This window comes from Lepidochelys kempii, chromosome 12 (assembly GCF_965140265.1).
Source record: "Lepidochelys kempii isolate rLepKem1 chromosome 12, rLepKem1.hap2, whole genome shotgun sequence".
Classification (NCBI taxonomy): domain Eukaryota; kingdom Metazoa; phylum Chordata; order Testudines; family Cheloniidae; genus Lepidochelys; species Lepidochelys kempii.
Genome location: NC_133267.1, coordinates 39,508,358 through 39,520,368, shown reverse-complemented (window position 1 = coordinate 39,520,368; position 12,011 = coordinate 39,508,358). Strand labels below are relative to the sequence as shown.

The window sequence follows — 12,011 nt, the reverse complement described above, 5'->3', positions numbered from 1 at the left end:
AATGGACTCACGATTAAAGGTGATTGCATTGTAATTCCAAATGAAATGAGAGGAGAAATCCTAAACATCATCCATGAAGGACATCAAGGATTAACTAATGCCACGAACAGGCCAACCAGTCAGTGTAGTGACGGGGCATCAGTGAGGACCTGAAGCATCGGCATGTGAACATTGCCAAGCTAACAGACCAACACAACACAAATAACCTTTAATAACAACACCTCAGCCAGACAGACCTTGGATGGGACTAGCTGCAGATTTATGTGAATTCAGAGGATGTCACTACTTGGTCGTCATGGACTATATTTCTAGTTACATAGAAATAATGTACTTGAAAGATATAACATGTTGCAGTGTTATTGAGAAACTGAAGTGCACTTTTGCTCACGTTGGTATTCCAGAACAATTAGTGATGGACAATGGACCACAATACACTGCAGCAACATTTAAAGTCAGAGGTGGACAAACTACGGCCCGCGGGCCACATCCGGCCAGCGGGACCATCCTGCCCGGCCCCTGAGCTCCTGGCCCGGGAGGCTAGCCCCCTGCCCCTCCCCTGCTGTTCTCCCTCCCACGCAGCCATGTGGCATGGCAAGGGGGCGACGGTGGCGTGGGTGTGTGCATGGCGGTGGGGGGGTTGGGTAGGGGATCCTGGGGGGCAGTCAGGGGACAGGGAGCAGGGGCAGTTAGGGGTGGGGGGTCCCAGGAGACAGTCAGCGGACAGGGAGCGGTTGGATGGGTCAGAGGTTCTGGGATGGTCAGGGGTCAGGGAACGGGGGCGTTGGATAGGGCGTGGGAGTCCCGGGAGGCCTGTCAGGGGGAAGGGGTGCGGATGGGGGTCAGGGCAGTCCAGGGACAGGGAGCAGGGGGCAGTTAGGGGCTGTCGGTCCCGGGGGGCAGTTAGGGGACAGGGAGCAGGGGGAGGATGGATGGGTCAGAGGTTCTGGGGCAGTCAGGGGTTGGGGAACAGTGGGGGTTGGATAGGGTATGGGAGTCCCAGAGGGGGTGTGGGTGTGGATAGGTCAGGGCAGTCAGAGGACAGGGAGCAGGGGGGGTTGGATGGGTTGAGAGGGCGCAGTCGGGGGGGCGGGAAGTGGAAGCGGATGAGGGGGCCAGGCTGTCTGGGGGGCACAGACTTCCCTACCCGGCCCTCCATACAGTTTTGCACCCCGCTGTGGCCCTCGGGCCAAAAAGTTTGCCCACCCCTAATTTAAGTTATTCTGCATGAAATAGGAGTTTGATCATATTACCAGCAGCCCACATTACCCACAAGCAAATGGAGAGGCTGAGAGATCTGTACAGGCAGCCAAGAAAATCCTACAGCAGGAAGATCCATTCCTGGCTCCTCTGAGTTACAGATCAACGCCAATAGCAGCTACTGGCTCTAGCTCCGAAGTGGCCAGACATGAAGAGCGTGGCCAAATTGAATAGAAAGGCTAGAAGAGCTTAGGAACACTCTTACAACCGACATCTGCCAGCTCGAGAACGGCTGGATCTAGACCCTCGTGGCCATGTGCCTAGCTAATTGCGTGGAGAAACAGGATGAACAACTCCAGCCGTTGTGAAGGAAAAGAATGCAGTGCCCAGATCATATGCAATCGAGCCAAGCAATGGAGAGTTTAACAGAAACTGACGACATCTCCCGTTCGACCGCCCCAGAAAGACCAGTCAACAGATGGCGGGCGCAGAACCCGGAGAACTCAAGGATTCCAAACCGACCCCGGGGAGTCATTGCACAGCCAGCTGGTCCAGTGGTTACGCATTCAGGTCGCGTCGTTAGAAAACCAGTCTGAGTCAGAGACACATAAGAGCCAGATACATGCTGAGCTGCAAAGACAGCGTGACAGTGTAAATATGGCAGATGGCAGGGACGTAGCACTCAAAGGGGGAGATGTCATGGAGTGCCAAACTGTATAACACTGTGCAGCCACTGGGTGGCGCTGTCGGTAGAAGATTTTATTTTAAGTGAACCTCAGTCATACCTGGCGGCCCATGAAAGGCTCTCAGGATGGACACAACTGGGGTGTATAAGCAAGCGCCGTAGCCAGACCATATCTGCTACACGAGAACATGACAGCCCTGTGGGTCTCTACGCGCCCTGTACACAACCGGCCGCACTCACGCGTGCCCTCCCTCCACACAGGTGTACTCACGTGCACCTTGAGACTCCCATCAGCCCTGGTCAACCACCACAGACCCCATTACCCCTCCCCAGAGAGTCTCCCTCCCTCGCCACCTGCCATAGCACCCTCCGGCAGCCAAGCTCCCCTCCCTCCCCCCAGCACCTCGCGCCCACTGCGATCAGCTGTTTCGTGGGGGGTGGGGAGGTGCTGGGGAGGAGGGGGGAGGAGCAGGGACAGGGTGTGCTTTGGGAAGCGGTTGGAAGTGGGCGAGAGGAGGCGGGGTGGGGGTGGGAAGAGGCAGGGCAGGGATTTGGGGGAAGGAGTGAGGTGGGGGCAGGAGCGGGGGTGGGAAGATGTGGCGCGGCGCGGGGATTTGAGCATCCCTGGGGCCCGGAAGAAGCCGGCACCTGTGCCACTTGCCACCCGCAGCCTTTCCTCAGTGTCAGCATCCATCTCAGCCCCTGACCCCAGCGTCCAGGCTGAAACCACTGTCCCGGCAGGAGGAGGCTGAACGAGGCCCTTCCTCCCACTCTGCCGGCGAGTGGCTGACTCTAGAGCAGCTGCTGCCGAGAGATCACAGCCATGCGTCTCTGGAAACACAAGAGCCCTTTGTGGTGGGGCCTCAGAGAGCAGCTGCGTGGGCCTGTGGGAAGAGGGGGGCTCTGGAGGGGCCCTTTGGGCTCAGGAAGGATGGGGGCTGGAGGAGGGGGGCTTTCTCTGGCTCTCACAGGGCAAAGAGGGGAGGTGCGATTGGGGCCAGGGTCTGGCCTCAGTCCCCCTGACCCAGGAGCCTGCAGACCAAGGCCCTGGCAGCACGGCCGCACCTAGTGATGCTGCTCGAGGGGCATGCGTGTCACAGGCATGGTGGGCGGGCAGAACCTCGGGCTGGCGCATCCCTTGTTATATGCAAATGATGCTTCTGGTGGAGAATTTGTGAGCTACCTGCAGGGGGCCTCGCTGGGTCTGTTGCACATGTGCATGATGGGTGTGCTCCTTGCACACTCGCCATGCAGGCTGCACCATGCTTGGGTGTGTACTGCCCCCAGACAAGTGCAGCAGGAATTCTGGACGTGTGTGTAACTGGGCACTGCCTGCATGTAGCATGTGAGCTGCAAGCTCAAGCTGTGCGTGCGTGCGAGGGAGAGAGAGATCGAGATCCGGGGTGTGTGTGAGAGCGCTGGTGTGTGCTGCGGGTATCTCTGTGTGTGTGTGTGTGTGTGTGAGATGTATGCCCAGGCCAGTGTGGCTGGGTTTGCAGCAATGAGGCAGTTGCGGGCGCACTTCCGGGTGCCCAGTGCCCGCAAGGACTGGTCGCCGGCCCATCACAGCACCAGACTGAGACCCCACAGCTCATTTCTTTGGGGCTGAAGCAAATGGCTCCTGCCCCAGCCAGACTCGGGGTCGGGGGCCTCCATTGCTCAGCTGGGCAGGAAGAGGGACCGCACTAATCCTGGGTTCCCACAGGCCCCAGGGGACGGCTGGGGCAGGGAGGGCACAGACAGCGCCGGCCCTGCTGGCTATAAATAGAGGCAAGTGCCTGGGTGTGTGCTGGGAACATGCTGCCAGGAGCGCAGGCAGCTGCGGGTGACCTCGGGGCTTAACCCAGGGGGTTTAAGCAGAGAATCCAAATAAACCTGAAGGCGAGTGGAATTCAGGGGCCCCCCGGCACGGAGCCTGAGAGCAGCCTCCGGCTCCCTTCCCCTGCTTGGGGCAATGGGGGCCTGCGCTCAGCTGCCTTGGCAACTCAGAGCCCCCCCCACTTAGGGCGGGCAGGAAATTGGAAACACCACCCCCCCCCCGGCCCCCAGTACAGGTATTTGCTGAGGATTCACTGTTCCTGACTGGACCCCACCCTCCCAAATGGGGGTTAAGAAAGTTGAGGGAAGAGAAAGAACAAGCAGGGCTGGAGAGTCAGACGCTGGCCCCCTTTCAGCTCTGGTGGGGCCCCTCAGTCCTGATCCACAGCCCCCCGTTATCCCAGCCCCGTGCCCCCCAACTCTGCCAATGCCCCTCAGTCCTGATCTGCAGCCCCCCGTTATCCCAGCACTGTGCCCCCCAACTCTGCCAATGCCCCTCAGTCCTGATCCGCAGCCCCCCGTTATCCCAGCCCTGTGCTCCCCAACTCTGCCAATGCCCCTCAGTCGTGATCCACAGCCCCCATTATCCCAGCACTGTGCCCCCCAACTCTGCCAATGCCCATCAGTCGTGATCCACAGCCCCCATTATCCCAGCACTGTGCCCCCCAACTCTGCCAATGCCCGTCAGTCGTAATCCGCAGCCCCCCGTTATCCCAGCTCTGTGCTCCCCAGCTCTGCCAATGCCCCTCAGTCCTGATCCATAGCCCACCGTTATCCCAGCCCCTGTTATCCCAGCCCTGTGCCCTCCAACTCTGCCAATGCCCCTCAGTCCTGATCCATAGCCCACCGTTATCCCAGCCCCTGTTATCCCAGCCCTGTGCCCCCCAACTCTGCCAATGCCCCATAGTTGTTATCCACAGCCCCCCGTTATCCCTGTCCCCGTTATCCCAGCCCTGTGCCCCCCAACTCTGCCAATGCCCCTCAGTCCTGACCCGCAGCTCCTCCATTATCCCAGCCCACTGCCCCCCCCAGCTCTGCCGACACCCCCTTAGCCGTGACTCGCAGCCACCCTTCCCCAGCTAGTCCAGTCCCGAGCCCCGCGGTGCCCTGAGGCGCTGCTCCCTGGTAGCAGCGGTTGCTGGCCCTGCTGCCATGGCATTTAAGACCCAGGGAAGCCTTTTGCTGCTTCACTGACTCATTCTTCCCATTCTAAGCCCATTTTTGGTAAAAAAGTTGCATCTGGGGCTCTTGTTGTTCTGGGCAAAGCCCAGTGGGGCTGGGAACATGAGTCACAGCGGCTAGGGTCACACTGCCCGTTTCCCACTGCCAGCCGCAGCCTGGGAGCACTGCGCGGCCCCGTGCCCCAGAGAAGCCACCATCCCACCACTGCCACCCCCAGACCCCACAGCATTGGCGGGGGGCGTTAAAGGGGAGATGTCCCCCGGCAAGAATGCAGCTGGTCCCAAGGGAACCTCCCCCCGAATGCCCTGAGATGAGCTATGCCTGCCTGTCACAATCACCTCTCCCACGAGCGCCACCCAGCCAGGATCTGTGTGCGCAGCACCCAGTGCAACGGGCCCCACCCTGCCCGGGGCTCAGTGGCAGCTCCGAGGGGCTGGGGTGAGCACTCCCTCGGAGCAGGGCTAACGTGAGCCAAACGGACTCCCAGCTCCTTGGCCCCTGTGGCTTGCTGAGCGCTGCTGTAATGCAAGCACCGGCTGTGGAAGGTGCAGGGCGCTGAGCTCCGACTGCGTGGCCAGCGCTGGGAGCGTTCGGGGCGCCTCTGACACAGGAGGCTGCTCCCGAATCCCCAAAGGGGAGGAGTTGGAAGGGGCAGGACATTGCACCGCCCCCCCCCCCTGCTGGAATGCAGCAGCTGGTCCCCTCCGCGGCACCCCAACTCGCAGCCCATGCGGTGAGGGCTGGCCGAGTGGCCGTGCTTCCAGGGAGTTATTCTCCTGTACTCCCCTGGAAATGGGTGATGGTGTCTGGACAGAGCGGGGAGTCGCCAGCAGGCCGGGGCTATAGGGACGGCCAGCAAGGCGGGGCCCAAGCCCTGGCCGGTGCTACTGTAAGGCATGAAATAACTAGCAGGCATAACGCCCCCGACGCGCTGTCCAGGCAGGGTGCTGCTCCCACGCTGAGCAGTGTCGGGCTGTTGGCAGCGTGTTCTGGGGCCCGGCTGGCTCAGGGCTGTGGGGCTGTCCCCCACCCTCGGCTGTCCCCGGGCAGGCCAAGCTGGCCGTGCCAGACACTCTTACCCGCGGGTGTGTGTGTGGGGGGTGCAGTGTGGAATGACGGGGGCAGCGTGAGCTCGGTTCCTGATGGGCCAGTCCGGGCCCCAGCAGGCTGACTGAGCCATCGCAGTGGGCCTGGGGGTGCTCTCTGGGTGCCCATCCCGCTCCGCTCACCAGCTGGAGCAGGCCGGGTGGGCTGGGGCACTCTGTGCAGCCGCTGGCCGGGAGCCCGCTCACACATTCCCTCGGCCTGGGAGAATCACACAACTGAGACGCTGTAACCACAGTTCCCAGGGTCACAGAGAAGCCATGGAGCCAGGGCTAAGTCCCTTGGCTCCCAGCCCCAACGCGCTGCGGGCCACGGCCGGGCACCTGGCCGGGGGGAGGGTTGCTCCAGAGGAACTGCTAAGCACACTGGGTTCTGCTCCTCTGGGAGAGGGTGTGCTCCTTGCAGCACAGACATGGGGTGGGGGGAAGGACCCAGTTGCCTCCGTCCTTAGGGCTTACGCACCAGAGATGGGCCCAAAGCCACTGCATGTCTCCTGTGTGCCGGAGAGTCGACACCCACAGGCCAAGGAGGATGGGCCGTGTTTCCCGGCAGGGGGGCATGATGGGCGGCGGGGCCAGCTTTGCACAGTCCCGTGGTGCCTGTTTAGGGGTCACTATGACGCCCACAGGGTCGGACGGGGCCTGGCCGTGCGCACACACCTGTGGGACGTGTCTGGGGATTAGCCTGCCATGGCAGCGAGCATGGGGACAGCTTGGGCACGCCCCGCACATGCGTGTTGTGCATGGACAAGGGACCGACCAGCAGACCCTACGGCTCTGCAAGGTAGGAACTGAAATCCAGGCGCAATGGAGGGACGCACCCAGGCTGGGGACGTTTCCCCTGGCAACGGCAGATGGACCCAACTTGGAAATGCAGCACCATGAACCAGAACGCCCCCAGCCGCCCATCTCAAGGACGCCTTAAGATGGCCACCACCAGACCTCCAGGGCCCCGTCCCTCCCCAGCCTGGCCCCACGCCTTCCCAGGCTGCCTTATTGAGCTCTGGGGGGTGTCTTTGAGTCCTGGGCCTGCCCTACACCCTGCCTTTGAACGGTGGGGTGAGGCGGTGCTGGGGCCGGCCCGCCATGCGGGGATGCCCAGTAGGCAGGGCCATCCGCAGCCCTGGCTGGAGGGGTCAGCACCTCGGGCTGTGCAGCGGGGCGGATGCCACTAGGACACAAGAGGCTGGGCTTTGGCTGCATCTCTGCTCCCCAGCTGGCCCCTGGCCACACCTGCTTTCCTATGCTCAGAAGACCAAACGCCCCCGCACTGGGAACTAAGGCAGGGAGCAGGGGGAGGAGTGTTTTCCCCCCGACAGTGATTCATTTCCTTGCTCAGAAGAGACATTTTTAGAGCTAGCATGAATTTGACCCTTCCAAATATCTGCCACACACGCTCCCCGCTCAGGCCTGTTTGGGCCCGGCTTGGGATTCCAGTGGGACAGCTGGGCAAACACAGCCCCACACTGGCTATAACCACAAGATGCATGGACACCCCTCCCACGGAGACACCCCCCGCCCCTCGCACACTCATACCCGGCCTTGCACACCCACCGTCCCCAGCTCACCAGCGATTTCCATGGCTCCTGCCTGTTAGCCTGGCTTGCTTCATAGCCACCCCTTGCACGCTGGGCGCTGCCAGGCATGGCCGGTGGATGAGGCCCATGGGGCTGGTTATGGGGTCTAGGCAGGACAGTCCTGCCTGCTGGGTTTTCCTTCGCACTGGTACTCTTTCTGTGGGGCCTGTGTTGGCTCTGGGCCCCGCACCAACCGAGGCAGAGAGGAGGTGGCTAGCAGCCCACAGCCGCCTGCCCGAGGGAGCTGGCGGGATGGGGCAGCAGGTTGGCTGTGCGGTGATTACACTGGGTACTGTGTTCCCGGAGTGCACAGCCCAGCCCCTGGGAACAGCCCAGCTCCGCCAGTCAGCGGCAGTGCAGGGCGCGAGCCTGGTTCCCACCGCGCCTCCGCTCCCGGGATGGCAGCCCAGAGGAATGCTGGGAATGGGCTCAGCTGTTCCAGGGAGGGCCCTAAGCCTGGGGGTGTATAAATAGCTGCCATCACTGTCCCCCTGGCCGTAGCAGGGAGAAGGCAGCTGGGCCAGGCTCACTATCCTGCCAGGAAGAAGTGGGGACTCCCCGATACTGGGCCACTCTCTGCAGCCTTGGGCTGACTCTGGGGCCATTTGCCTGCCCCCTCCCCCCATTGAAGATATAGGGTATGTTTACAGGGCAGTAAGACACCTGTGGCTGATCCCGCGGAGGGGGAGGGCCAGCCACGGGTATTTATGGGGCTGTAGACATGCCCGCAGAGGCCTCCTGTCATGGTGGCTGCTGGAGAGGATCTGCAGGAGAGGAAGGGGTTAACACTGGACTGGCTGCGTCTGGCCTCACTGACTGGGCAGTTCAGCTTAGTCCCAAGACTCGGTCCCGAAATCTGCACATGTAACATGACAAAATTGGTGGTCTGCAGCAAAGGGGCCAGGCTGGAATGGCAGGGCGGTGGGGGTTGGCGTTGAGGGGCATTGGCGGAGCTGGGTATAAGGGGAGCTGGGGCCTGGGTCAGGTGGAGGGGAGCCTGGGTTGGGATTGAGGGGCACCAGCCAGGCTGTGTGGGGCCCCGCTGACAGCTTTTTCACATTTCACACCTGTCACTGACTCCCTGGCTGTTGCATGGCCCAGCTGGGCAGCATGACGCCCCCATTGCTATGGGGCTGGGGCACCCCCCAACCTGGGGCAGGGTCTGTGGTCTTAGCAGACTTTGGAAGCACCTTGTGTCAGGGGTGTGGTGTCCCAGATCAGGAGGAGAGGTGGGTCCCTGGCACATGGTGGGACAGGGGGTGTCATGGGTGGTCAGTCTTCATTGGCCTTCTTGTCCAGCCACCCCAAACCCTCCTGCCATTTGCCAGCCCTGGCACCATCCTCCGGCCAGCTCCCATCAGGAGGCAACGGGCGGGAATGGCTGGTCCCTCCTGCTCTACGGTGCACTTTCCCCGCTGCTGGGGACAGGTCAGAGTGTGCCTGGTTCAGGCCTGCGCCCTCCCCTCTGAGGGGAACTGCGGGGCTTAGCCAGCAGCTCCTGCACCTCCATTTGGCACAGCCCTGCCCCAGACCCAGCTCAGCAGGAATCAGCTTTGGAAAACACTCTTGGTTACGTTTCTGTAACAACTGCTAGCAACCTGCCATGAGCTGCTAGACCAGATCCCTACGGCTCCACCAGACCCCCCCTTCCCCCCGGTTCTACCAGACTCCCTTGGTTCTACCAGATCCTCACAGCTCTACCAGACCCACCCCGGTTCTACCAGATCCTCACGGTGCCCCACCGGATCCCCACAGCCACAGCTGACAGACACCGCTTCCAGACAGCCAAAGCCCTCCTGCCATGGTTCCTTTGTGCACACGTGTGCATAGCACAGGAAACCCGCATGGCCACAGTGCTGCTGCCTGGGTGCTACCGAGAGATTTTGGCCACATGGGCATGTGCGAGCGCACATGGATCGTCTATGTCACAGTGTGCGTGTGTAAGAGGCACAGCGTGTGTGGTAAGGTGACGGTGACTATCTGCACGTGTGAACGCACAGTGCACGGCTGTCTCTGTGGATGAGGTGACGGCGGATGCAGGCGTGTGTGTAGGTGACCTTCTGATGGGCCCATGCTCTCCGCTCAGGCCAGTGGGGGTGGGTAGCAGCCTGCTGGTGGCTCTGCAGTGCCCACTCCTGCTTCCTGGGTGTGCATCCAGTCGGGAATCAGGAGCCGTGCAGTGGGGCCATGTGGTGCCAAGTGCCAGAGCGGGCTGCACGGTGCAGCGAGGCCCTGACAGCACCTGGCTCAGCCATTTCCTGGCGGGTGTGTGGGTGTGGGTGTGAGTGAGAGAGAGAGAGAGAGAGAGAGAAGGGGGCTTGTTTTGACTAGGAAACCTGAATGGAGTCGGCCAGGAGGAAATGCTCCCACCAGCTGTCGGCCCACCTGCCTGTCCATCACCAGGGCACTGCCCCTTCCCCCAGCCGTGGAACTGCTGCCAGCCCCCGGGGGGACTAGCAAGGTTAGCAAATGGAAGGGGCAACCAGTCTGTCATGGGGAGAGAGGGAGTTGGGGGCACGCTGAGGGGTGCTGGGGCCGGGGTGGTGGGGGCAGCAGGATTCTGAGAGGGGATTAATTGCTCCTTAAGCCCTGTGTCAAAGGCCCTTTCCCAGTGGGGTCCTGTCTGGAGAGGAGCCCCAGTTTCTCAGGGCTGGTGCACACACAAACCACTTCTGTGGGGCCAGGACTGTCTTGTTCTGTGTTTGTACAGCACCTGGCACCATGGGGTCCTGGGCACTACCTTTATACACCTAATAATGTACGGCGCCTGGCACCAGGGGGTCCTGGGCACTACCGTCATACACCTAATAACATACAGAGCCTGGCACCATGTGGTCCTGGGCACTACCGTCATACACCTAATAACATACAGAGCCTGGCACCATGGGGTCCTGGGCACTACCGTCATACACCTAATAACATACAGAGCCTGGCACCATGGGGTCCTGGCTGTTACTTGTGTGCCTGGGCACAATTAGTAAATCACACATACATACACACATTGCAGAAGCCTGGAACTGGGGGCTCATTCCAGAACCCCAAAGCCCCAGGCACTGAACACACAACAGCTAACACTACTGGGGGGGATGCACCCAGGGAAGGCGGGCTCCCACCAGTCAGAGATGCCCAGACGCTGTGGTGAGGGCCCCCAATATGAGACCCTGGACAGCTAGGGTTAAGGCCGCTCTGTCACTGCATGGGGAGGGCAGCAGGCCTGTCATCGGGAGGCGTGACGCCTTGAAAGCCCCTTTGCCCAGATCTGGTTTCACAACAGCATAAACTGCCCAAGAACTGCTGCAGCCTCCCCCCACCAGTCTCCAGCAGCTGCATTTCCCGGGGGAGGTGGTGACCGGAGGCCCCCCGTCTGTGATATATTCAGTGCATTCAATCCCTTCTCCATAGGGGGGGCGCTCCACCCAGCCACAGGATGGGCCTGCCAGGAGTCCCCAGAGAGCTGGCACAGAGGGATGAGCCCCCCTCCTCCTCCCAGGCTGGCCATGGGCAGAGGTGCTGCTCCTGCTCCCCCGGAGCTCCAGGCTAGGGCTCCCGGTCAACAGGGTTTCTGTTCTGGGCCCCGACCCCGTCTTCCGTGCTCTGCTCCCCACATCCCTGCTCCCTGTGCCGGGACTCAGCTGTCTGTCCCCCCTCCTCCTTCCCCCAGGCTCTGGGAGCAGGGCTCTGGGCTGAGCATGGTTTTGGGGCAGATTATTTCCCCTCAGGCCCCTCCAGAGCCAGTGGGGCTCCCTTCCACACCATCCTGGCTTAAACCCCTCACATCCTCTCCGCGCAGGGGCTGAGCTGGGGCCTGGAGGCTACCAAGCACCCAGCGCCCCTGGGGGTGATGCTGTGGTTTGGATCCCAAGCCCCGGAAGCCCCAAAGCACCGCGAGCCAGAGCGGCTCCATAAACCTGCCTTCGGTGGCCACCGCCCCAGGGCACGGTGCCGCCTGCCACAGAGCCGGGGCTGGGCACCGGGCGTCAGCACATGGCACGCTGCCTGCCCTTACCTGAGCCCAGAGAGGCGCCAGGAGGCAGAAGGCGAGAAGGCAGGGGCTTTCCATCCCGGCCAGTCCCTGTGCCTTGGGCAGGGACCGCAGGGCTCGGAGTGGGAGCGACTCTCTTGTGTGGAGCTCTCCAGTCCGGAGCTAAAATAAACCTGGCGTCTGGCTGAGTGACAGCACATGTGCTGTGCGTGCCGGGGGGGTGGGGGTGGATATTAGGGGGGGGGAGCAGCTGTCCCCATTACACAGTGCTCAGGCTGGCCAAGGTCAGATCTCACCCCTGCCCACTGCACTGGGGGTGGGGTATGGGTTAGGGTTAACACTTTGTGGGCCAGCTCCAAGCACCGGACCGGGACCCCTGCTGGCACTTTAGCCGAGTGCCAGCCGCAGGGCTGCCAGCCAGGCTCAGATGAGCATGCGGTGCCAGGCTAACGCCAATCAGCCGAGAC

General features: G+C 61.8%; 1 protein-coding gene across 1 annotated transcript in view; it reads right to left on the bottom strand.

Annotated features, from left to right (window-relative positions):
* CDH15 (cadherin 15) overlaps positions 1-11,696 on the bottom strand; it is a 37,412-nt gene extending 25,716 nt beyond the window's left edge. Inside the window, exon 1 of the mRNA XM_073308233.1 lies at positions 11,569-11,696. Within this exon, the coding sequence (XP_073164334.1) occupies positions 11,569-11,622 (54 nt within the window). The 5' untranslated portion in view covers positions 11,623-11,696. The remainder of the gene's footprint in view (positions 1-11,568) is intronic.
* Positions 11,697-12,011: the final 315 nt, after the last annotated feature.